Source organism: Phalacrocorax aristotelis, chromosome 1 (genome assembly GCF_949628215.1).
Source record: "Phalacrocorax aristotelis chromosome 1, bGulAri2.1, whole genome shotgun sequence".
NCBI lineage: Eukaryota > Metazoa > Chordata > Aves > Suliformes > Phalacrocoracidae > Phalacrocorax > Phalacrocorax aristotelis.
This window is the reverse complement of record NC_134276.1, coordinates 180995370-181022113: the sequence shown is the minus strand read 5'-3', so window position 1 is coordinate 181022113 and position 26744 is coordinate 180995370. Positions and strand designations below refer to the sequence as shown.

The window sequence follows — 26744 nt, the reverse complement described above, 5'->3', positions numbered from 1 at the left end:
CCTCCCCCGGCCAGCCCCTCCCAGGTAACATACTGGGCATGATGTTACATGATATGGAATATTTCTTTGATCAGTTTGAATCCGCTCTCTTGGCTGTGCCCCTTCCCCTCCCGGCTTCTTGTGCACCTGGCAGAGCATGGGAAGCTAGAAATGTCCTTGACTAGTACAAGCACTACCCAGCAACAGCCCAAAACATCTGTGTGTTATCTCAGCATTTTTTTTTCCATGCTAAGTTCAAAGCACAGCACTATGCCAGCTAGAGTGAAGAAAATTAACTCTATCCCAGCTAAAACCATGACACTGTTCCATCTCTAATACTGTCATGATCGTTTTTCAAACACTTAAATTGAACGTAACTTCTTCAAGCTATGTATATTATAAAGCTGGATCTTTTACATATTGTTCAATACAGGTTGTGAAACATGACACTCCATTTCTGGAATTCCTCATTTACTATTCATTTGCTCTCAGTTTTTCTTGCTCTGTTTGATTGCAATATAAATCACTCCATAACATTCTGTCCTGTGTTAGAAATCAGACTGGATTTTCCTTCATCTGGAAGACTTCTCAGTGTGTAATAGCTCAGGTGCTGCTTTTCTACTTGGAGTATGCATTCAAGACTCTCAACATGAACAGTAGTTTGCAAAACTTCCTAGGAAGACAGCTACTGACAGTAGCTACTGTTAGGTACCATCTGAATTTGAATATCTGATACCTACTTTAGCATATTGAGAATGTGGACAGAATAACTGTTTTTTAGCTGTGGCTTTTAGCTGTGTTCTGCTTCAAGTATGTACTTAAGACTCCCTGCTTTCTATTGCATAGAATATATTAAGATCTATCCCATTTCAGTTCTTTCAGTAGCAATTTTCCTAGTGTCCTTGTTATGTTTGTAGTTCAGTAAAGATATTTGAAGAATTGAAATTGCATACTTAGGCTCTAACAGAAGGGCATGGAAGTAGAGGTGACTGAAATGACAGGTCATACCTAGAGATGTGCAAATGAAGAAGAAAGCCGCCTGACCTGTCAGTGTGTACTAGGGCATTGGTAGATTATAACATGCATTTTAAATACGGGACCTATAGCATGCATGAATCTAGGCTGAACTCTCTGTTAGCATCTAGAGTTCCAGCATCACTGTAGCATTTTGTCCAGTCCTTCAGGATGCAGCCTGTGTTTTGACGGACTTTTTTACTGGGTTAGAATGAAGTCTGGTGTACTTCCTTTGAAATGTTTTCTGCTGGATACAGTAGATTTACCTGTTTAAAAAAAAAAGTAGGTAAGCTCATTGTAGGACGATGGACAAATGAGTGGTTGTCAATTGACAGTTCTTGTCAAGTGTTTTCAAATGATCAATCTTGATCGTGCCAAAGCATAATTTAATCAGTGGGGGGAAAAAAACCCAAAACATTTCTAGTGTGTTACGTTTGCTTTTCAAAGAACAGACACTACTGTCCTATCATGCCTTTGATAACTGGAACCCTAAAGAAAAACAGGTAGGCAGAGCTCCAGTGTAGCTAAGCTAACAGCAATAGCTGAAGTTCCTTGACAGCTCTGGAGATGAGATAAAGAAGGTTCTTTAGGGTGATATTTCATCCTGCAGCATGGAAGATAACCTGTTACCTTGTGTGAATGATACCCCTCCTCCCTGGCTTGTGAGAATACAATCCTTCCTCCACATTTAAAAAAAAAAAAAAAAAAGAAAAAGCTCTGTTCTTAACTCTTGCAAGAAAACTGTGGATTTTATGCTTCTTGTAAAATGCTGTGTCCATCCCATGGTGGTCTTCTACTTAACTGTATTAAAGCCCAAGTGAATCACTCTCTTTTTCTTAATAACAGTAGTATTTTGATTTCAGTATTTTTCCTGTTCACTGAAGAACCTCACATTGTGTGAAAGTGTGTAACTTCAACATTTTCAACTAAATGTTTTATCTTTTTATTCCTGCCATTGATAAGAGGGTTAGTACTTAATAAATTAGTGATCTGTGGCTTAACATGAATAAATCCGTTCTTCAGAAACATGGTTACCTATATTTAATGTAAGTCTTCAACCTTATCAGGTGCATCTGATCCACATCTAAAGACCTGTTGGAATGTCTTGTAACCCATGGTGATGATGCTGGGGAATCCCTTTAGCAGTAATAGTTAGAAATTCAAGAAGTATGGAAAGCCGTACTACAATTTTAGATGTTTATTTTGAGGTCTGTGCAAGAGCTACTGCTTCCATCATAGATATACTCCTGTCACAGTGATAAAGAGGTGGTTCAAAGCACAAGCTTTTTGCTGCTGCTGTTTTTTGAATCTGGAATGATAGTCGTATTCAGTTTAAGGTAATAAAACAAGGTACATTATAACTGAAATGTAAAGTGGCTTCCTTTTCTTGAAGGTGTTCACTAGCACCCAAGGGGAATTTATTAAAGCCCTAAAAATTTTCTTGTCAGTGACTTACTGCACAATGTTGTGCTTCTGCTTTCCTAATTCGTCTCCACCTTTTTATCTTCATCTTGTAAGTCCTACTGTTGAGACCTATTTAGGAAAAGAAATGGCATGTGAGGTGCTTAGTTATGGTGTAGCTTAGACTGTTGTCCCTCAAAAATATCTGATTATGCCCTTATTGTGACGAGAATATTTTGTATGCTCCACACCAGTGTAAATTTACAAATAATCATTACTGTAATCTGAATAGATTTGCCACTTGAACTTGCTCTTTTGGGGAGAGGGGGAGAATTAATTGTTACAGATGTGTGATGAAGTTCCAAGAGTCATCTGTTAACTGCGCTATTTTGAATTCTGCTGTGTAGGTACAGCATTATTTTTACCATGTCTGTGTCTTCCCTAGCCTCTCCCTTTGGTCCCATTTCTGGTATATATTTTAATGCTTATTACTGTGCTAGCAATAATGTTGTACCTCACTGATTTCTCTGGCCTTTTTTTTCCTTATACATAAAAAAGCTCCATCTGAGTTGCAAAACTTTCTTTTAATTTATCATGACTTAAAAACATTTTTAAGAAAAAGCAGAATTAATCTTTATTTTCATATGCTGCACTCCCCAGGGCACACTTGCTCTACTAGTATGATGTTACATTAAGCTGGTAGTGGACTAGTTTTGTGTAGTAGGTATCTGCTGGCTGAAGTCATCTCCGCAAGCAGCTGAGATCTTCCAGTCAAAAAGACAATCAAGACTATTAGAAATTGGAGCAGGCAAAGCTTGGTTTTTATATTTATCTACACTAAAACGTGAATTCCCTATTTAGTTACGTTTGCATAGCTCAGTGATGTAGCTGCTGCCTTAAACAACAGTATGATTTTTTTGGAATTCATAAACAGCTTGCAGAAGTGTTGATCCTCTGGGTCCAGGGTCTCTGCAAATAACCTCACCCTTCTTTATCCTTGGATTAAAACCATGTGCTGAATAAACCTAGCTCTTAACAATCAGCACATAATTTCCTCAACCCCACGCCTTTTCAGGTCCAGGTCCATGACTAGGCCACCCTAGATCACCTTCTCCAGTATGGTGTGGTGCCCCAGTGTACAATATGCTGGTGACATTTCACCCCCCCTTGATCTGCTGGAGCCAACCTACATGAGTAAGGTAAGTCCATTTATTTTTCAATGTTGCTTAGTTCTGTAAAGTTTTTATTGTGTACCCTACGTATAAATTTTAATCAAGGGCAAAAAACTTTACAAAACCATGTGCAATTGAAAAAGGACTTGTCCTTAAACTATAGGCAGCTCAGAGATAGATGCAGTGTCACCAGCATACTTAGAAACCTTCTCAAGAAAAAAACAGAATTGTTAAGGTGTTGGTGACTTGGACTCTCTGTGTGTATATTCTGACAAGAACATTTTTAGTTATTTGGGGAGCTTAGAGTAGGTTCAGTATTAGATTTGGAGGACACCTTTTCTAATTTCTGGTTGGAAATTATTTTTTTGTCTCAGAAATTTACATAAGGAGGAAGTTTGTCTATGCCATATCTGCAGGGAGTGAATTTTCTCTTCGTTATGCTTGTCTTTCACATGCAGTATCTTCCACATGACTGAATTTCTGTGTGACACAGTTTTTGTTTTTGGTGACATACAGAGAGCAGCAGTGTTCATGTGTTTTGAATATACTTGCAAGATTTTATTTTAAGAGGTCAGCAGTAAGAAGCACATCTGCCCAAAACTGAGACTTTAACACTTGGACCGTAACATCTTGGACCGCCAAACTTTTCCAAAGTAGGGATTGCAAAGAAGAAGCATTAGCATCAGTTTGGAACTTCATTTTGTCTTGTTGAGATTTTTAATCTTGTGTTTAAACTCTTGAATCTACTCATCTCAAGTCTTCAGAGAAAAACTTCCTTCAAGCCTTGAAGGCTTTTACCAGGTTATCCCTTTCCACTTCTGTTGCTGCTTTGTTAGCCCTTCTCAAGGCATGGAACTACCTTATCTGAATCTGAAGGGCTCCTTTATTCTTCTTCCCACGGCGCAGTCTTCTGTTGCGACTCCCATAAGTAGAACTTTGGAGAAGTTAGTATTTATTTTAGAACTTCAGAATGTATTTCATGGGATTGTTCAGCTTTGAAAGAGCTACTCTGTTATTTTTAATTTCCATTTTTCTTCTTACATCTGTTTTATCCTCTGGTGTGTTTAATTTCAAATTTTACAAGCTTCTGATCATGCTTGTAGGGCATTTAGGGTTACAAAAGCTTCATCCTTGTAGTATGCTCCTGGACAGTTGTTACTGCAATACAGATGCAATACAACACCCATCTTAGCGTCTCCGTATTTCTTAGTCAGATGGGCAGTAAACTACCTCAAGAGAGGAAGAAATGAAAATTCATCATGTAATTAAAACTGAATGGTTAACCCACAACTCCAAAAGTTTGCTCCACACGTTAAGCATATCTGTCTTTTCATGGAGATGTAATGCAAATACTTTCTCTTCAACGATATGGTATTTTTAAATATCCTGAATTCCTTTCATGTACTGTGGCCTGTATATAAGAGAGTGCATTATCTTTTTAAACGTAGAAGTTTTGAATCTAAAACACTCACTTAAGTGTGGTACACTTTCTAAAGTGCAGTAGAAGACTGTGGGGATGTTAATTTGCTTGAAAGCATTCGAGTAAAACCAGAAAGGTATTAATGTATAATGTTGGTGCTTGTTAACTAGATGGTATTATGCCTGTCAATAAATACTATTAAATTTTTCTTTGTAGCATTTCATCTAGATAGAAGAAATTCACCACCAAACAGCTTGACACCATGTCTAAAGATTCGCAATATGTTTGATCCAGTTATGTAAGTAAAACCAGTTATCTATCTGTATTTCTGTATTCTTCTGGAAGGGTCCATTACTTTTCTCTGAGAGGGGTTTGGAAGAAGTGAGTAAACATGAATACCTTAAAAGAAAAAAACAGGTTGTACCAAAAAAAATAAAATCTTCCTCAACATCTATGAGAAGACAATTAATTACACCAACTGACAGGGGAAACTCATGGCTTAACAACAGACCCTAATTTTCCAAGGTATTGTTAAGTGTTTTGGAGTATTTAGACTGTTGTAGAGCTTGCACAGTTTGCATTTAAAAGGCTGAATTTAAACAATTTATTAGTTTATGGCAGTGCAGCTGACTAGTTTTGAAGCAAATGGATTTTTGTAGTGGGAAGGTTTTAAAGAAATTAGTGCAGAGTACTGGCTTCTAATGCTCAGATATAATTCTAAAGTACATACTGTGTATGAATAAGCAACAAGCCTTGTTTCATGTGTCAAGAGTTAAGGAAGAATAATTAATTTTTTTTGTAGTCTTTTAAAGCTTCATCCACTATCGTGTTGTATCCCCACTGGCTGTGGACTAGATCATGTTAGGAGTTGGGGACTAACACATTGGTTATGCCAGCTAATCCTTTCTAATCTTTGAAACCTGGTTTGTCCAGTGCAAAGAGATACAGGGACTCCAATAACTCTTCTGAAGTAATTGATTCCCTGATGTGATTACATAAGGGAAAAATGAAGATGCTATATTGGCTTACAGAGTAAATGTCAGATGCTAATTGGGACTGAAGAATATTTGAGAAGTTGAGTGGAGAATAAAAGCTACTGTTTAGAATAGGGAATAACAGGAAGTAGGAGAGAACGTGGGAGTATGGACACAAGCGACTGCAAAATTTGGATGTTCCTTCAGATCTGTTTCACTGCTGCCTTTAGCTATGCTTAATTACTTTAGTTCCTTGCCTTATTATTTGGAAAGCTGTTAGCTAATTTAGCTGAGGGCAGTGTTATCCCTAGCATAAAAGTAGTACTCTAAAAACTGTTTTTTTTTCTCAGTGGCTTTAAGACTTAATGACCGTCATGGGCAGAGACCCCAAAACTGTGGTTTCTTTCGTGACTTTCAGGTTGCAGTAGGGTGAGCAAGACTGAAATTTTAGGCACTGTTCTTTGTTCTTAAGGCAAATTGATCCTCCTGTAGGAGGATGAAATAAAATATGATATTTGCTGAGAATCTTGGGTGAGATCAACGTGCTTATTGTCCTTGCTACAAAGATTTCACGAGCTACATTGTTTAGTCTGAGTAGTACTGAAATAAGTCCATTCCTGAAGCTTCATTGTAATATTTATTGGCATGCTGTATTGGTTACTTTCTTGTCTCAAAATGTTAGCTGTTCAAAATGTCTGCTGTTAATGGAACTAGTAACTGAGATGTTATTTTTGTCACAATAATATCTGTAGGCTGTATCTTTGCTGTAAACTTCAGTGTTTTCCAGTCTATGCCCAGCAAGTGCATTAAAAAAAAAAAGTATAGACTAGGAGTTGTTATCTTTTGACACTTCTCTTTAGTGTCTATGTCCAGCCAGCTATTCTGAACAGTGCAACTTCTAATACATTCATTTTTTTAGACCTCTTCTTTTGGAATTTGACCTACCTCTGTTACTGGACTGCTGAATTACAGTTGTAGAGGGATACTTCATCCAATCCCATATCGCCCACCCCAGCGCATTCCTCTTCCATCAACTGTCTTGTAGAGGACTGCCGCTTAAGTATTTCTTATCACATCCTTGGGTCAGCCTTAAAACAAAACCACACACCCAAAAAAAACCCCCAAACAACAAAAACAAAACCCCAAACCCCCCATGTAAGACAAACTATTCAACTGCTAATGTCAAAAGAGGAAGGAGGCTTGTGTTCTTGTTCCAGGTCTGAAAAGGATGAGTACCTTCCCTGACCACCACCACAACACAGAGTATACCAGTGTATAGGATTAGATTGGCAAATACTGTTTTGACATTTGCCATGGGTGCAAAGTATGTTTAACAAAATTAGTTTTTAGCTGCTCTTCAAGTCAAGCTGTTGCATACTAACAATAAATAAGTAGTTTTCAACAATATGCAAGTAGTTGGTAAAAGCAGCCATCCATGATGCAGGTCTTTTCTCTTGACCTGAGAATCATCTGGGGAATATACCAGTTAATTTTTATTTATCAATGCCAACAGAGCAAATAATCATCTTTCTGCTGCCAAAAGTCAGAAAATTTACCTGACCTTTGTGAACCCACAGACCACAGCAACAGACTTAAACTTGGGTGTACGTTGTACGCATTTATTATGCCAGACACAAACCTGTTTTTTAAAATATCAGTGTAAGCATCATTTGGATAGGCCTGTTTTTAGTGTTTCTGCATCTACCACTAAGTCAGTAAAGACAGTGGTTCATAATGCATGGATAGCATTCCTGCAAGTCTCATATTGGCATCTAATGGAACATATGTGCAGGATCAGGGAAGGGCAAGTCATTCCTTTTGGGAGCCTATTTTATTATGAGAAATCCAAATTAGTTGATAACTTATGATGTTTCATGTCCCAGGTCTGCAAAACACAAAAAGCAGGCTAGACTGAGAACGCACTTCCGCTTGATTTGCAAACAGGAAATGAACACTTGGGAGTAATGCAGTGACTTTGGTATTTGGGGAGAATACACAGCAGAAAAGAGGATTGCCTGCTCTTAACAATAATGCTCCCTTCTTATGGTAGCTGTTTTTCTGTTGATGACAGCATGCATCTCAAGAAAATCTGGACATGAGTCCTGGGCTGGGGGGGAATGCACCGAAGTCAAGATTTCATAGAATCATAGAATAGTTCGGGTTGGAGAGGACCTTCAAAGGTCCTGGCTTTTGCAACATGGAATTATGTATTTCCTAACATCCTGAGCGTAGCATGTTATTTAGAAAACACTGTTGTTTATACCTTTAGTGAAGGGGAAGGAGACTTGTATATTCCCTCAGTTTCGAGCTATCTAGTAAAAAGAAATTGCTTTTTTCTTCCAACCACAGTAGGGTGCATCTTCTAATTTTTGCAGGGTTTTCATTTGTAGGTGTTTTCCACTGGAAAGTCTCTCTCCCAGTAGGACCTTCATTTGGATCTTCTTTGTACCCTTGTGTCTCTCACCGACTTTTGTTTGCTTGCTTATATATGATCTGCCTGTGTAAGGGGCATCAGCTGGAAAGTCTGATCCTTTAATCAATCAAGGTGAAATGACGGAAACAAATCTGACATTCTGTGTTGCCAGAGTTCCTCAAGTGTTGTGTTGGTGTCCTACTCAACAGATTTAAGTAATGTCCCTGACCAATTAACTTCTCTATGTACATTCCACCTCCGCCACATTTTTTTTTCAGGACAAAGGTAGATCAAATATTTAAAGAATTTGGCCTTATGTAGAGAAAACTCTTTAAAACTACGCAAAGCTCTTGATTAGTGTTCTTTGGAGAGCAGCAAGTTCATTGGTTTTTGTGTAAAGACTATTCAGACAGGCTTAAAGGTGTATTAAGGCTGCTGTTTTCCCTCTGCTTAGATTTATTTCATTAGGACCAGATAGTTCCTGCAGCACCTTCACAAAAAAACCCCATAGACTTCTGTCTTCTCTAATGATGTACCTGAAGAGCGATTAGTCTTGTCAATAAAATACTTTTTTTTGTGAAAAGCCCCCAGAATTGGAATCTGATTTTAATAACTTCTATTTCTGGATTAGATTGGCATGTTCTATCAGCACCTTATGGGATGAATGCAATTTGATGCTTTGTTTGGGACAGTGAATAGATATTTCAGTGATGATCAGTGTCTGAATAGCTAAAAAGCTCCTTCCTCCTGCAGAAGCCTAACATGTATTGTTGCTTCTGTGACTGCTGGTAGCTGTGATACAGTAAAGGGGCAGAGGCCTTGCTGCTGTCGTCTTCCACTGCAGCAGGAACAGCCTAAGAGTGGCCTTCCCCTTGCAACAGCAGCCAGCCTGTCCGAGCAGGTGTGGGAAGATGAGTTTGACTGCTAGCACTTCCAGACAGGAAGGTGATAGCAGGTTGCTGGACGGGGAAACAAACCTCATCAAATACAGATTATTCCTTTTGATTCTTAGGGTTGAATTTTCTAAAGTAGACCCTAGGATACAATTTACTGAATATTTAACAGCTAAAGTACTAAATCTGTCCCAAAGGCATTTAACAGAAAATGATGTCAGGTTACAGAGAAACCAAACTCAATGAGGAATGATGAGATTGTTGTGAATGTTTTTTTAAAAAATGCTCTTAATTAAATCTTTCATTGTTTGCATAGGGAAATAGGTGATCACTGGCATCTAGCAATTCAAGAAGCAATCTTGGAGAAATGCAGTGATAACGATGGAATTGTTCATATTGCTGTTGACAAAAATTCACGCGAGGTGAGTGTCTTCCCAGTAACATCTTAATGCTATGGTTATCCTTGTCTGTTGGACTTCAAAAAAAACCAAACCCCTTTCTTTCTTAATGCAGGGCTGTGTATATGTCAAGTGTCTCTCCCCAGAGTATGCTGGAAAGGCTTTCAAGGCATTACATGGCTCTTGGTTTGATGGTAAGGAATGGGGGTTTATAACAAAATATGGGTAGAAATGACAGAAGATGGGTGCAGCTGGGAGTTCTTTTAAATGGTGAAATGTTTTATATCTAAAGTATTGAACTGTAACAGAAACTGGATCTTTTTTGTAGTCATCACCTGGTAAACTAATTGCAGTGTAATGCTGTGTTTGTGTATTAAATCCTGAAGCAAAATGTAATAATAATGCTGAACTAGAAGGTTTTTCTCTTCCTATTTCTTTGCCTCATAGGAAAGCTGGTAACAGTAAAATACCTGCGACTAGATCGGTATCATCATCGTTTTCCCCAGGCTCTTACTTGTAACACTCCACTGAAGCCATCAAACAAACACATGAACTCTATGTCACATCTGCGTCTTCGGACAGGCACAACTAATTCTCAGGGAAGTTCCTGAGAAGACTTTCTACAACTGCTAGGACTGTTACTTGCAACAGGAATTTTCCTGTTTGGCTGCCGTCTTCCTTTTTTAGTGCTTTTTGTATGTAATACTTTAATGAATTAAATAAAAGTTTGAACGTTCCAGAAATCTTGTTTCCAAAGGGACTTAGCAATGAGGCAGTAATACTGAGCTGACAAAAAAGAGAAGGAAAAAAAATTGCTTCAGGAAGTTTTCCGGAGCTATAGTAAATCAGTGCATTTAAGTTTTGCATGAGGAATACCGAATTCACTATACATTTTGCAGATGTGGTGACTGTATTTTTGCACCAAGAAGTGTTTTTGGTAATACAAAAGCATGGAGAAAAGAAGACTTCCTGTATTCCCATAGTTTCCTGTGAAATAATCTTGTGGGTATTTTGTAACAAACAACCTACAGTTCCTGATGGTGAAAAAAGTTTTAAAAAAAAAAATTCTTTCTCGGTCAATGTTAGTTTTTTGTTGCTCTATAAGAATCTTTTTCTGCAGCTAGGGTATGGGGAAAGTTAATCTGGCATTAGTGGTTGCATATAAGTGTGAGGGAAAACAAACTGAATGTGGATGTACTGGGTTTTGTATATAAATGTAAATGCTGGTGGTGGCAAAAATGGTTGTTCTGTGAGGATGTCTGCATTGAAGCAGTGAATAAGCTCCCTATTTTATTCAAAACATAATGTTTTATATTGTTTTGGCCATACTGTGACAAGAGGCCAAATAACTTTAAAGTGTTAGACACAGGTTAAATATCTTTTATAGGTTTTATATTAAAATACCTGACTATGATTTCATGTGAAAGGTCTAACAATTGTACTGAATTCAAATTTGTGAGCAATAAAGAAGCAATTGGCAGATACTGGAAAAATACTTTGTGAAAAGAAGTATTTATTATTACAATTGCCAGGGCTGTGACAAAATACCATTGGGATTAAGTGACTTTCTCAATACATTATAACTTTTTTTAATGAACCAGTTACCTGTCAAAATTTTAAAAGGTACATATGTCCTTGCAACAATTTTGGCTGATGCAAACTAGAAGTACAACTGACAGTAAATCTTGTGATTCCAAGCCTGTAAACTTACTAACATTTACCTAGAAGTACAAAAATTGTTGCTGAGCAGCTTAGTTGCAAATCTAAGATTATTGGCTTTACTAATCCCCACTCCTACAACAATTTTATCTAATTATCCAGCTGAATATCCTGTTGGAGGTGAGACTGGAAGCACACCAGTCCCACAAATTTTACTGAAACTCACTTTACTTTGTAGATATGATGGATTTGCAGCATGAACTTGCACAAATAATGCACGTTTTTCTTATGGTTAAGTAAACATGATGCACACTATTCTGCAACAGAAAATCCTATTGTGCCTTACCTTCGTGCTTTTGTGGGCACCATGTTTATTATTGGAGAGTTTGTTAACCGAAAAATTTTAAATCCTCAGTTTTATGTCTCAGATGCTAATGAATGAGTATATATAATATATAATCAGCCATGCAGAATTCTACTTACCAAGGACAAGTACATATTTTTGATGGGTAAGTAGATTATGCCAGGTCTGGTAGATTTTGATGAGTTTTACTATATACATATATGTATATGTATAATATACATGTATATGTATTATATATATGTATATAAACTAATTTTGTTGTATTTGATGTGCGTCATAGTGATTTGTTAACCTGCCCTTAGTGACCCCATCTTGTGACCTGTTGCAAGAGTGAATGTAAAAATAGTTGTGGCATTTTAAAAGGTCGCCTTGATGCAAATGCATCTATCTTGCTTCTAAAATATATTTCTTGTAAACACTGTACATTTTATTATTGTAATATGTACTATTATGCAGCTTATTTTACCTTAAACTGTTAAGTTGACCAATATCCCTTCCTGCAAGACAGATGGGAATGTGTATAATACCTGAACATTTGAGAAAAATCAGATGTTTGTTGTAATTTGTCACCCTGTCCTGTAAAACAAACAAAAAACCAAAATGAACTTGAATTAAAGGTTTATTAGGGGTTTTTATATGCTTCTCACCTTCTAGATATTTGGGTGTCTCTTTGACTTAAATACTTTTTTCATCTTGGGGGTGAGGGGGGAGATTAATTGATCAGAGCCACCTTGTTTTTTTGTTTCATAGGATTTGAAGCTGAACAGGTGCTATTGTGAGCTGAAATATTTAAAAAAAAAAAAAAATCACTTAACTGCCTGTCAGCTTGACACAGTGAAGGTAGAGGCATTACCTCGATTTCTAAGCTGAGGGAAAGCCACGGCTTGTCTGCCCTGGTCCTAGCTTTGTGTTTGCAGTTTATTACCTGTGTTTTGAGACAGGAACAAGTCCTCAAAGGGATTGTGATGTACTACAGAAAAACGGTCTTTTTTCCTGTCATTACACTTATACTACGCTGTTTTAAAATTTTTATTGACTATATGCATCGAAGGGTTGTGGAGTAGGAGGACCAAGGGAGGGGGTGCAAGTCCATTATTTACATTCATTGGCCGAGCTTGCTTTTAGCTCTTACCTGTGGAAGGGGGGTCGGAGGTGAAAGAGGGAGAATTTCGGTGTAATTCTGGTGTCATGTGTTCATCCCCTTCCCCCAGTGCAAGGTGGGCATTAAGAGCTGCTTTGATTTCGCTGCTTGTGACATATCACTCACTGGGCTTCTGGCCGCAGGTGGGAGCTGGGCCATCGCGCCCGGCAGGGCCTGGGCGGCCGCCGCACCCTCGCCCGGCCCGGCCCCTCTCCCGCGCCCCGGCAGGTCGGCCACCGCCGCGGGGGGGGCCCCGCTCTCCCCCGCCCCCTTCAGCAGCAACATCGGTTTTTGAACAGGCGCGATTCGCTCGGTTGCCCTTTCCGACCGAGGGCGAGCTCCGGGCGTGCTGCAGCAGCGGGCCGGGAGTGGAGGGGGTCCCGGCGCTCCCCGCCGCTGCCGGGCGCAGGCCGCCCGCCGCCCCGCTCCGCCGCCCCGGCCGCCTCCCCGGCTCTATGTTCATATTTGGCGTTGGCCGCCGGTGCCCAGGAATTTCCCGTCATGCTCCCCGGGCGGCGGGCCCGTCACTGCCATCCCGGGGGGCGGGGGGGCCGCGGCCGCTCGATCGCTCCCTCGGGCCTTTCCTCATGCGCGCTGCGCCGCCGCCGCCGCTCCTCTCCGCGCTCTGCCTGGCGCTGGTGGCCGCCGCAGGAGCCGCAGGTAGGAGCCGCGCCGCCGCGGAGGGCAGCCGCCCCTCCGCCTCCCCTCCGGCCCTTCGCCGCCGCTCCGCGGGGAGGGCGGGCCGGGCCGGGGGCTGCGGCGGGGGCGAGGGGAGGAGCGGCTCTGGCGACGCGGGGGGCCGGGCCGGGCCGGGCCGCACAGCACCTGCCGGCGCTGCGGCGGGCGGAGAGCGGGACCCTGCCGAGGGAGACTTCTGAGTGGGACCCCGCCGGGCCCGGCGGAGAGCGGCGGCGGGGGGGGGGGGGGGGTTGGTGCCGGTGCCGGGGTCGATCCCCGTTTCACGGAACGAGCCCCTGACAGGGTTTGTGTGTCCGTGTTCCCCAGCCCCCCACCCTCCCCGTCATCCCGGCCGTGGCGTCCCTGCAGCCGCCGCAGCGCCTGAACCCACGGCGCGCACAGCCCGCGCTCCGGGTGTCCTTTACTGTAGCCGCCGCTTCTGGCTCAGAAACGAGGTAAACGGTTTCTGGGGTGCGCAGCAGAAGAGTTGGCTTGTTGAAGCAGTGCTCGACCGAGTGCCGTGGCTCGGTTCTGCTGCGGTCGCCTGCTCGGTAAATTGTGCTTCGTCGGTCAAAAAAGGAGCTTAAACTTCATGTGTGCTTCCAGAATTTGGTTGCATTTTCCTAAGGGAGCTTAGTGTGTGCTCACTTGCTGGGTTTGTTTTGTGTTACGCTACTGCCAGATACAGTCAACGCAAAGAATTAAGTATCATTTATTTCTTACCGTCCCCTTTCCAAGTTGCTGTAGCTGTACTTGGTGCATCTTAATATTCCTGGAAACAGAAGTGAGGCTCAGTTAAGCTACCTGTAATATTTGACAAATTTGACAAATCCTTTAAATGCTGGCTTTTCTGCTTCAGCTGAAAGTCCGGTCATCATCCCCTTAGACTGTCTGAGGGTGCAGTGATCTTAAACAGGAATAACCGTGTATTAAAAATACCAAATCTAAGGATGGTTATCTACAGATTAGGCTATATGCCTACTGTTATCTAGCAATAAACGTCAGGTCTCTGTAAGAGTTCTGACTTTAAACAGCTTTTAGGAAAGTGTAGTCTTACAAGATAGATGTCATCCTTTTAGTTCTTTCTCTTTTAAGCTTCCTGTTGTTGCTATAAAATTGGTTCTGAAACTGTGCTCTCTGCAAAGATAGATGTCAGAATGAGATACCTGCAATAGGCAGACACTTCGCCTTGCCGATGCGGCTTGTTTATGGCAAGCGGTCTGTAAATGGAAGAGCCAGCTCCACTCCCACTATGGCACAGTGCCACTCCTCTGAACCCAGCATTTAATGCTTATAATTTGTCCTGTTTATGTTCTTATTGACACAAGTGCTTGCCGTCTTATTTGCTGACGATTCCCAACTTTTTATTGCGCTGCTGCATGCCTTTGCAGTTTGTCATGATTCCTTGCCTGCCAAATTTGGTTGGTAACAGTGCCCTTTAAGTCTGATTCTGGAAGTAGTTTCCATGTGGCTTGTCATCTTAATCAGACGTTTGCTCATAGTTTCTAAAAGAATCGCCTGCTTTGCTGTAGAGATGGCTTAATTTAGAATGGTATTTCTTAATTGTCTTCTTAAATTTATATAGGGAATTAAATATGGTGAATAGCTTAACCAGAGTTACTAAATAATCCTAGAATTCCGAGATGAAAGAAGGTGGTTTTTTTTAAATAAAGGTCTGCATTGATTTCTCAAAACCACTAAAGTTAGTGGAGTTAAGCCATACATAGTTCAGTCCAGAATGTGGTTGGTTGGTCCTTTTTCTGTTTGATGTTCCTTGGATCTTTATAATACGCATGTGAAAAGATCTTTTAGGAGGAAAATAAGAATTCTGTTTTTCCCCCAAAAGCACCATCTTTAAAAATAGTGCCTTTGTATATGGGGTAATGTTTCTCTATTCGGTAGGAAAGCCATATAACGCAATTGATCCTAGACAAAAATAAATTTCACTGAATGACCTTGCTTATTTTTCCAAGTGGTGGTGGTTATACACGCTCACAGGGATTTGGTTAATACCAATTCTTATGTTTGTACATACCATAAGAATTCCTTACAGCTGTTCAATAAGGGAAATGTGCGCATGAGGAAGATATTTGGTCCTTTGCCCTGATATTTATGAAGGTACAGGAGGATCTTGTTTACCTACTCACATATTGTCAGCTTTGTAAGATGATACTTGTTTCTGTATCATTGGAGGCCCAGCCTATTTATTACTAGCTAGAAAACGAAACTTCCTTTTTAGGTGGGTTGTTAAAGGTTCCCTTGTGATTTATTTTAAAAGATGGGGGAGAGAAGAGATCTCTGTGTTAAGGATTTAATCTTCTCAGCCAGAAGGTTAAGAAGTCTGCCTGTCTGCATCTGTCTGGCATCGCTACAAGCCAGCGATGCAGTAAAGTCATCCAGTTTTGAGGTGGCTCTGTTGAGCTGTGTAATTCAAGTGAGGGTGTCCTCATTACAGAGCAACTCTTCAGCTGCGCGCAACATTGTATTAGTCATAGGCAGGGAATATGACCCTCTTTTCCCCTTTCTATTCTTTTTTCATTAAAAGCTGCGGCTTTGGCAGCACCCAGGCTATGAACTTAAGCTGTGGAGGCTTTAGCTGATGGGAAAGTGGGATAAAGTATCAGCCTAATTATAACTTGGTCTAGCCCTGATTTGTTTAAGTGTTCCTTTAGCCAAAAGACCCCCATAAAAATGGACCCTCAAATTCCTCGTGTGTTTATGACAGTGTGTTTATGAATTACTGTAGAATAAAGTCGGGTATGGATTTATCCTTCCCGCAGTAACTCTGAAGTTGGTATGCTTATTTTGGAACAGACTCCAAGGCTAGATGGAAATAGGGTGTTTCTTGCCCTGGAATAATCGTGTCTATACATGGAGTTATTTAGAGGCTAATTTCTCTACACAAGCCAGAGGTCTTTAAAACATAACAACAAAAAACCTGCCAGCTTTTGGGGCATTTTTTTTTTGTAGTGTCTCATAGAGTATAACCAGCTAGCAGTGTTTTAAAAGTAGTTTCCAACCAACCACTTAAGAAAAGGAAGGGAGCATGTATTGCATCACTAACTTCTACCAGAAGATGAAGAATGTAATTCTGGGTTTTAACAGGCATTTTTGTGTCCTAAATCTGTGAGGATGGTGATCCTTAAGATTTGTCTGAAAATAGGGTAGAAAAATTCTTTGGGAACCCCATTTATGGTGAGGTAATTGGAAATTATAAGTTATCTGCTTAGCTCCATCCTTCTGGTTCTCATTTAGCAAGCTCAATTCCAATAGCATTATCTGAAAACCACACAATCTAGCAACTGGTACTGGGAATAAAGAGGTTTTTCTCAGTAAGGACTTTAAGACCTGAGGAATTGAATGATACTAGCCTGAAACAGGCAAGAACAATGCTTAAACTTATAAGGTGCTAACACCATTTCGCTGTCTTCACAGGCTTAAGTTATAGTTTAGCATTGTTTTATAATATGGTTAATAGCATAAGCGTATCTTTATTTAGGCTGAGCAGTGGAAACGATCTTTCCAGTAAGCTTTGCATTTAAACATGATTCAGCTTTTGAGTGTTGCACAAAGTCTAAGGACAGGACTTCTGCCGAGCTCCCTGGTTTACTCTGTCCTTTCAGTAGCATCTGAACATCGGGATTAATGTTTTATTAGAAATGTGGGCAGCAGCTCAGCAAAACATACATAGTGTGCTAATGCATTGTTTTGTTGGGAAGTGTTACCACATCCAAGAATGGCATTTGGAAATATTTCCCCAGGGGTCTCTTCAACTCTGTGTCCTTCCAAACTGGGACAACGCCTTTGTGTTTCACCTGACGGAAAACAAATCCCTACTACCAGGGAATAACAATAGCGCTGACGGAAAGGAGCTGCCAAATGCCACCACTTTCACTCCACCCGCACAATGAAAAGGGGGGCGGGAAAATCAACGCAAGGAACCTTAGCAGCTTCCTGGGGAAGTGATCTGTGCCAGTCGTCGCCAAAAGAAAACAGCCCAGAAAGTGCTTGGTCTGGCTGAGGGATTGCCCTGTTCTTGTTCCTCTCTGTTCACTGGTGTGTGGATCTTGGGGAAATACACAGGCAAGGCTGCGTCTCCAGCTGCACGCACAGAGAGTGAAGGTGATTTTAACCATTTTGAGGACCTGTGTGGTGGGTTGGCTGGGGTTAGAGCCACATGGATGTCCTTTCAGTTCATGCAGCAGGTGTCTGATAGCATAGTGAATCTGGCCTTGGGTTTCCTGCAGCTGGTTGAAGAACAAATGTTGGTTTGATGTAAAGTTACTGTACTTGCTCAAATTGGCTAAGAAAAATAGTTGACTTTGTACAAGCAGGCTTTGCCACCTGGCTCAGACTGTCACCATCCTGCTGCTTGGTGTTAAACATAAAACCAATGCAGATCCCTCTTCATGTGTCCTGATGACGAGCAGTCACAGCTTACACCCAGTTCAGGTTGAATTTGTACGAGCGAGTGATGCAGCAATGCACTGATCCAGTCTTGATGATCCTGAAACCAAGGCTTGCAGGTCAGGTTGGTTAGGCTTCTACTCCTTCATACCAACAGCACTGTCAGTAGCCATAGGGCGAGAAGGGAGTAAGACAGGAGCAAATGCATGGGCTACCAGGTCAGGGACAGGCAGAAGAGTTGAGGTGGATCAACCAACTGTGTGAAGTTAAAGTCCTGAGATGCAAATTCAGAAATGCCACAAATAAAGTTATTTGGGTTTTCTATGGCTTTATCATCTCTGTTTTCTAATGACTGCAGAAAAAGAAAATCAGCCCTGTTGGCCAAAGCCTTGGTATTTAACTGCTTGCTGTGGGATCTGTACCCTCATCTTTTCCTATTTTTTTCAGGATTAAAATCAATGTTTCATTAGGTCTTTTGTATAGACAGTGTAAAAATACTCTATGCTGACAGCAGACCTTTTAACATCTCCTCTCATAAGAGAACCCAAATTGTCTGTGTACATGCTTGTTCTGCGTGCTCTTGCTTTTACTTAAAAGCAAGCATATGTAAGGGACAAGATCCACTGACTTCTGTAGCAAATTAGTGGCTGACTTGGGAGGGGACCCACCAGATGCTACTGGCTTCTAATCTTCTGCAGAACCTGGCATCCTTCATCTAAACCCACAAGACAGCTTTGCTGCTTGCTTCTGAAGTAGAGAGAGGTGCTGGGTTGTACCAAACTGTTCTAGCAGTTGTTAAACTATGCTGGGAAGGATTGCAACAGTTACCTTGCAAGACCCTGAGACGCTGCCCGTGGAGTCCTTTAAAATGTGAAATATAGTAGCTGTCTGGGGGAAAACAAGCCTTTTTTTGTTGCTCTGTTATATCTGAATTACAGAGTAGTACATTTTCATCTAATGACAGTCAAGTAATAACTATGACAGTAATACAGACAGCGTAATAGCTGAGTGATGTAATGCTATTTAAGACAAGACGCAGGTTTTCAGACCATTATTCCATCTCCACAGTCACTTTTGTAGACTAAACAAGTTCTTAAAGAAATTTTCCAGGGATTTGGTTTTCTGAACCACTCATTTTTTAATTTCTCCTCTAGACTCTCCTCAATTCTCTGTCCTACACCCCAAATCAGCATGATATTCCAGCTGATACCTCACTGCTGCTGAGGAGAGCAGATTTCCTCCCCAGCCCCTGCTACTATGTATTATGCTTTTCTTTTTAATAAACTCCAGACTGTCATTTGCTCCCCGTCCCTTTTATTTTCTAAATAGTTTCACACTGTTGGCTCAATTTATTGCCACTGTAACCTTGACATCCATTTCTGCAGTACTGCTGTTGGACTGCTGGGCGTTGAAGGTAGACTTACAGCCATGTAGTTCTTTTCTCCCTTTTTAAAAATGGACATCATCAGCGTATTCCTGAGCTTTTGGGAAGGCAAAAGCCTTTCAAAAATCATCCAAATTGCTTTCTCTTTTATGAAGGATTGCCCCAGCTTGTTTCCCAGACACTGTAGGATAAATTTCCTAACCTGTCAGAGGAGGAAGAGCAACAAAGGTTGCAGACGCATAAGATAGCTCCATCATCTGGGAATATAGTGATTAAACATTAGTGTGCCTAATTTCTGTCAGTCTTATATTTATCCAGCTAAAGCACCTGAAGTGAGTTCTTAAGAGTGAGAAGGAAACCTTGACAGATTTTGATAAAGCTCCCACTTTTGAGTCCCTCAAATATACTGCCACGGAAGGTCACCTGGGCAGTCAACCTATTTCCAGCCTGATAATCTGTTGTGCGCGTTGCTTTCTTTGTATTGGGTTACAAATAGTGAAATTTGCAGATGGGCTTAGCTGATCACAGCTTACGGTTTATTAGTTTTCTTACTTGTTTTGCCTACTGACTACATAAAATTTCCAGACATCTAGATAAGTTCTATCTGTGTGTATCTATTTAAGTACACGTATAAATGGAAGAGAATGAAAATCTTTCTGTATATATGTACACCAATGCCATAAATACAACATACAGAACAAATATATCAGAATTCTAACCAGTAATTATTGTTTCGAAAAACTTTAAGGTGGACATAGAGCTGGTACGTCCTCTGTAATTTTATTTTGATAAGGGGTGCCGAAGGCTTGCACACTCAGCATGAGATGCGCTGAAGTGAACCGTGGGAGGGGAATGGTCCTGTGCTGGGACCAAGGATGCTCTGTGGGCATGGCTGGGCGGCTGCGGAATTTCTAAGGTGTTAGTGAGAGTGGTGTGAAATGTCAGGACCAAGAGGGGAAAGAGGGACTCCTGATGTTTTAATCGTAGGATTTTCTTTTTTTGGAGTGCGAGTCCAAGTAGGACAGAAACAAACTGCATTTTGGGGCAAAGCTTAATGAAGCTTCTGACAGCAGGCTTTGGCAGGATGGAGCTGCCTGCGGGTGCCGTGCTGCTGCCTCTGCTGAAGTGGAACAGATGTCACTTTTAAGAACAGATTATGCGAAGAAAACATCCAAATTTATCTTTGAATATTGATCCAGTGGAAAGCTGAACTACAAAGCCTTGAGACTAGCAAAAGGCTGAGGGAAGAGGAGGATGAGCTTGGCAGCTGTGTTGTTCCCCCTATGACCCTCCAAACGAGCTGAGCTGAACTGAGCAGTGTGCCTACCCGGTAAGCCAGCTGTGCGGGCACTAGCAGGCCTGGGGTGTGCGGCTGCGGGGGGCTCCAGGCAGGGCTGCTGCCAGCCTTTGTGTGTGTGGCTGGGGGTCTCTGGGCAGGGCTGCGGGGCTGCTGCCTGCCCTGGTGTTAGCAGGCAGGTGGCATCGCCCCTGCCTGCAGGTGGCTCACGGCCAAGGCTGCATGAGGTGACCCTGGAGATAACTCCAGTATTAGCCCTGTTGTATGTTCACTCTAACAGAGCAGGAGAAAGTACTTCCTTTTTTCCCAAGAGTAAGTACTTTTTGCTATGCAGAAAGGTTTTGCATGGTTACTGTTTACTGCAAGTCAAGCTGGCAGGTAGAGGATGAGTATTTTTGTCTTTTGAACGCATTTAGGGCTGGGAGGTATGGATTTAAAAAAACATAAGGTTTCATAAATATTTTCAGTCAGTTAAAAGAGGTGGAATAGACATCTTTGCATTCTCGACACTTGAGGGAGAAGGGAGAATTAAAGAGAAGATAAATAATCAAAGCAGGCTTTAAAGTAATATATTTAGCTAGAATTAATACTTCTTTTGTTCATGAATTGAAAAGTAGATTTAGGATGCCGAGAGTGCAGATGCTTGTGCTGCACATCCAGTGTAAATATATTTAGTTAATTAAAAAATGGTATGTTTGTGCATTTTTAAACTCCACTGGAATGCAAATCATTTCAGCTCACACAGATTCCAAGTAACATTTTCCATTGGAAAAAAGTTTGTCTTTGGACATTTTCTCTTATAAGAAGGAAAAAGAGTCCCAAATAAGTGGTTTTATCCCTGTAATTACCTAAATACAGGGAGAGGTACATATAATCCTGGTTATTAAATAGGGGCCGAAAATTTTGTGTAAAATTATATATTTTTTTGCTAATCAATACACTTAATCATAGCCTAACCAAGTAAAAATTTGTCTTAAGAAAATGGTGTTACAGAAATGTAAATAAAAGTATTTGTTAAATTGGTCCACCTTGGGCAGCGGTTTAAAATCAGATAATCTTTATATTTGAATCAAATGTATTGCTATTAGGACAGAAATAGTTTTCTTTGCTCTCTCACTTTTCAGTCATTGACATTCAGTATTAACTCATCTGATATTACTGTAAGTTCAAGGAAAATTTATAAAGATAAACCTTTCCTTATTTCCTGTAGTATCTTCTCACTGCTATTCATAAAAATAAAAGTACATCTCTGACTAGGGAAGAGTTAGGAATTTGTTTTATTTGATGGAATTGTATTTCGGTATGGATTAGAAGTTTGTTTTTCAACTGCATGAAAGTTCTTTGATTTTAGGATGGTTAATGTTACTGTTAAAGTGCATGATCCTTTCTTTTATGGTGGTTTTTTTTTTTGTGCTGTATCAGAATTTCTTCATGCTATAATTTTTTTCAAATTATTTTTGGATAAAAGGCTGAGGTTTGCATGTATATTCATAAGCTTGCTCTACATACCATCATGACACAATCTGTGTGATCAAAGGTACATTTTTAAAGAGTGCTTTTATTCTGTTGACATATGTATAGAATTCTGTGTGCCGAGGATGTTATTTGAAGGATGTTGCTGGAAGGATAACTCATGAGACACTGTAATATCTAATTTTATGAAAGGGAGATGGCTCCTCTCTGTGGTGATGAGCGGTATTGGTTTTTAGAGAGAGCCACGTAGGAAATTTCCATATAAGGGAGACTGCTGGGGAGAGATTGGCAGCTATGATGTCTTTAACTCGAAATGCTTTTCTAGTAGCTGGGATGATAAAAAAAGAAACAACCAACCTGAATTGGTCTGAAATGCGGTTATGCTAGCTAGTGGAGAGATCATAACTAAGTTTTACAAACCCCATGCTTTAGTTACAAGCTTTTTACAAAATATGAGACGATACTCAGGTCTGGTTCACAGTCTGATCTAAAAATATTTTTTCCCAAGTAGTACATTATAAAATACAGGGAGATAGTTCAGCTTTTAGGTGGTTTGTACTGAAGAATTGGATGCTGAATGAAATGACACAGGCTGATGTCTGGGTAGGATGTGGGTCTATGTGTGTCTTTTGCACTAGACGTTTATTTTTCTAGTAGTGTGCGTGGCATTTATAGGCACATTGTGTGCATGTACATGCAGGTGGATATTAGCACCAACCACTTCTTCAACTGAAAGAGTTTTAAGTATCTTAAAAATCTGCTGGCCATAGCCTTACTGATTATTTGTTGGTGATTTGCTATATACACTGTAATAACCTCATAGCATCTGATCCTGCACTGAGGATGCTTTAGTTTGCTACTGCGGCAGGGAGTGTTGTTTCTTCAGATTTTTTTTATTCCCTGGTACGGATTTTACTCGTGAGAGCTCATTAAATTGGAGGGCAAAACCATAGCTGAAATCACAATTGTTTTTCTCTGATGTGTTCAGGGACCTTGTCTTCTTCAGTGGACTAGTATCATTTCTACATCTCCTTACAGTGCTTCATAAAACAGGGTCATCAAGTTAAACTCATCTGCATTGTTTCAGAATTCAGCTTCTCTGTGCAGCAGAAGTGGCAGCTTCCTTCACACCTCCTGCGCTGCAGCCTGTCTGCTGTGCGGGACAGGAGTGCACACTCAGCAAACTACTGCAGGGCTGGTTTGCACTTACCTCATTTTAGGAAGGAGTGAGACCATGCTTTTTCAGAAGAGTGTACTTTTTTGATGTTTAAGGTTGGAAGTCCTGTTAACTCACACCGATTCTCAGCTGGAGGCTTTATTTCATGAGCTATTCTTCCTTAGAGAGACGGCTTGTATCACATATCTGTTGTGTATCGTTACCCAGGCAAATAAGCTTTGTAAGCTGAGGAAGAAGTTTGCTGAGTTATGGAGCACTGTAACACAGTTTAAAAGAACTCCAATTCCAAATGATTAATCTTCAAAACTAGGTGTTTTGGGTTTTTTGGTTGTTTTTTTTTTTTGTCTCGATGAAGTTAAAACTATTATGAAGTTGTTTTGGAAAAGCAGGATAGAAATTCTCGTTGAACAGCTTTTGCTCACTGCTAAAAAAGTAAGTTGTTTCATCTCCTGGTAAATGGTGCATGGGGTTTGTCCTGAATTAAAAATAGAATAGAAAGCTTCTTAGCTCTGCTGTGTTGGTGAGCTTGACAAGGCAAGTGTTGGTGGAGAGGGAAAGCATACCTATTTAAATAAACCAGATAGCAGAAATAAGTTACCATGTCTTCAGTGCTAGTGTACCTCTTGGACAGCTCCATCCACAGCAGTAACCCAGAAGTTCTTAAAACTTGTTTTTTCTTTTTGTACTGAAAATGAATTCTTTATTGGTGAGCAATGCAAAAAGCTTTTGGGCTTGCCAGTAGGACTTGTTAAATTAAAAGGTTATTTCAAGAACACTTGTATCTCATCATCTGAGCACCAGAAGCAATTAAATCTTTACCACAGTGCTGGAGAGCGATGCCTGGAATGGAGAGAGTAGATTTTTTTCAAGATGTTGAAAGGATCGTGATTCTCAGAAAAGACCCATTTAAGAATAGTTTGACTGTTGTAGTTATAAACTCACTGCCGTAAAAGGAACGGGTTGCGTGTTGGCAGGCTACCAAATCGGGGAAAACGAAAGTGCAGCTCCATGCTATTTTAGTGCATCAGATCTGGGAGGAGCAGGAATGGATGGGGGGAAAATCCCAATTGACCTATATTTACTCTCCTTTGGGAAGTATTGCCAGTTGTAACTGTTGGGAAACAATCTGCAAATGACAGATGTGTGAGCTCTTGCAAGGCTCAGAGACTCGCTGGCTTCTGCCTTTAGCCAGAGATCCTCTTTCATCGCAGGCTTTGGGGACTCCTTACTTGTCTAGTCTCCTCCTCTCCTTGGCACCCCCCTGCTTTTTCTTCTCTCATCGCAATTCCACTTTTCCCATTTCATCTGTTGCCCGCAAGGTTTGCAATGCCTTGTCTCTACCCTAAAGAAATCTCCACTTTACTCCTCTCTCTAAAGGCCAAGCCAGAGTCCCTTGAGCAAGGACCGTCTTAACTGCATTACTTAAAGCAGAATTAATTAATTCCCTCCTCCCCTTGTACTCAGTGCAGCATGGATGTCCTCTTCATCCCTTCTGTGCGAGGCCCTGTCCTTTGGCTGTTTGGAGGGGACCAGTACCACTGCCCTGCTCTGTGCAAAATGTTAAGTAGTAAAATAAGGAGAATTCAGGCTCGCAGTTCTGTCTTCCATGGGAGCAGTTGCAGAACAGGGAGGCGTTAATGCGCTTTTCTCCTTCTTACTTTTTGGGAGGCTATACGATCCTCAAAAACCTCTTTGTTTCGATTATCCTCTCATGTCTCAGGCCTTTTTAATTTGGCCACGGGCACACCTCTGGGCTTTAGTTACACCAGCCTCTTTGCTGTCAAACTGTTTTTTCACTAGCTGGAGAGAGAAGCAATGCAGTGGCCAGTTCAGCATACAAAAGGGGGTACTCCTATAAGGGATTGTGAGCTTCCCAACTCCGGCAGCTGATGCTTGCAAGAATGTTAGCTCAATTTGGTAATTAAATGAAAATTAAATATAGCTTTTTGTTCTCTGCTCAGATGCAGTGTTTCCTTTTATAAGTATAAATCGCTTTTCTATTCTGGATAACCATTCTAACATAATGCAAACTCACAGACATGCAGAGTCCTACCTCCTAACTTAGCATATATTTTCTCAACAATTGAAATCAGTTAAATTATCCTGAACTGTGCACAAAGGCTTCAGAATCTGGTTATTTTCTAAGATTTTAGTGGTTATTTTATTGGAAAGATAATACTTTTATCCTGCACGATAATCTAAAAATCTATCATGGGAATCTCATCTCTGTTAGATGGAGGAGCAAAGTCTGGGTAATAAAGCTTGGACTAAAAGCTGCGCTACTAAAAAGATCTCTGATTTGCCTCAGTGGGAAACTTAGGTGCAGCCGAAGGATGGAATATGGAGGGTGGTTAGTCCCTAAGGCTTTGCCTGTCACTGTGTGTCACGGAGTGGGAGCTGGGGTGAGCAGGTGAGAACATAGGTTCCCTTTATAGGGACAGCAGTGCTTACATGCTGTCTGGTCCTTCCTCATCTTCTTTTCCTGTTCTCTTCTATTTCTTTGTCTGATCTCGACCTTTAGACTTTTCTTCCTCCCCTACTCCAGCTGTTAAAATGATGAATATAGAGGATAACTGCTATTGAAGCTTCCCAGCTAGAATATTAAAAAGATACTTCAGCAGCATTAATAGACTGGGCCATATTACCCCATTGAGTGTGAGAAAGAGGCCTGGCCTGTGGGCACCACGAGGAAGCCATGGGACTGGGGAGGGCCTCCTGTGCCCCTTGAGCTTGAGCAGCTGCGGTGTGTGCCGTGCTTGCTGTGCCTGGGCAGGCCTGTGCCCACTGCTAGCCCTGCTTGCTCTGCAGGTGCAGGGACAGCTGCTGTACTTCCCATTATGAGACAGCAAATACACTCCTCAGTTAAGCACTCTTCTGTTTCCTCCACAAAAAGATCATTCCTGTAAGGCCCATTAAAACATCTGTAGTTGGATCTGTCAGTGTCCTAAAGCATGTGTCATCCAAACTGATGCTCAGAAATTTCTTATGTGTTAAGACTGTGTGTTCTGTATTGCAGAAAGGTGTTTATTTGAGGTCTGAGTTTCTATGATAAATACACTCAGTTGCTATCAGAAGGGTTTACAAAATCCAACATAAGAGAAAATGTAAAATTCAAGAAAACAAAGTTTTTGAACTTCGTTTTTAAGGCTCCTTTCTTACAGCCATATTAACTTCAAGTTTAAAGCTTGATGTTTCCTGGTTTTCCACTCAAATACTATGAGGTATGGCAGTAATTACCTCCTTTATCAGGGTACAACGTAAACTTCCTAAAAGTAGACTGGGTTGCCATTCAGTTTGCACATTCCAGCACAAACAGCTATGGAGAACATGCTTTAATTGAGAGTGTTAAAAGTGAAGTGGGAATTCAGGTCTCGTACTTCTGACTTCTGTGGCTGTAATTGAGAAGCTAGTATTGTATGCGGGGGGGGGGAAGTATATGCAGACAAGCATGCAAGTTAAATGCTGCAGCACTTTTGTAGACTTGTAAGGCTAATGCAATT

General features: G+C 40.9%; 2 protein-coding genes across 2 annotated transcripts in view; both read left to right on the top strand.

Moving 5' to 3' along the window:
• The window catches only part of LEMD3 (LEM domain containing 3), a 53562-nt gene extending 41240 nt beyond the window's left edge, over positions 1-12322 (top strand). Inside the window, exons 10-13 of the mRNA XM_075080889.1 lie at positions 5203-5284; positions 9583-9688; positions 9780-9858; positions 10112-12322. Coding sequence (XP_074936990.1) covers positions 5203-5284; positions 9583-9688; positions 9780-9858; positions 10112-10275 — 431 coding nt within the window. The 3' untranslated portion in view covers positions 10276-12322. The remainder of the gene's footprint in view (positions 1-5202; positions 5285-9582; positions 9689-9779; positions 9859-10111) is intronic.
• A 507-nt stretch (positions 12323-12829) lies between these two features.
• MSRB3 (methionine sulfoxide reductase B3) overlaps positions 12830-26744 on the top strand; it is an 83800-nt gene continuing 69885 nt past the window's right edge. The window contains 2 exon segments of the mRNA XM_075080890.1: positions 12830-13375; positions 13377-13488. Of these exon segments, the coding sequence (XP_074936991.1) occupies positions 12876-13375; positions 13377-13488 (612 nt within the window). The 5' untranslated portion in view covers positions 12830-12875.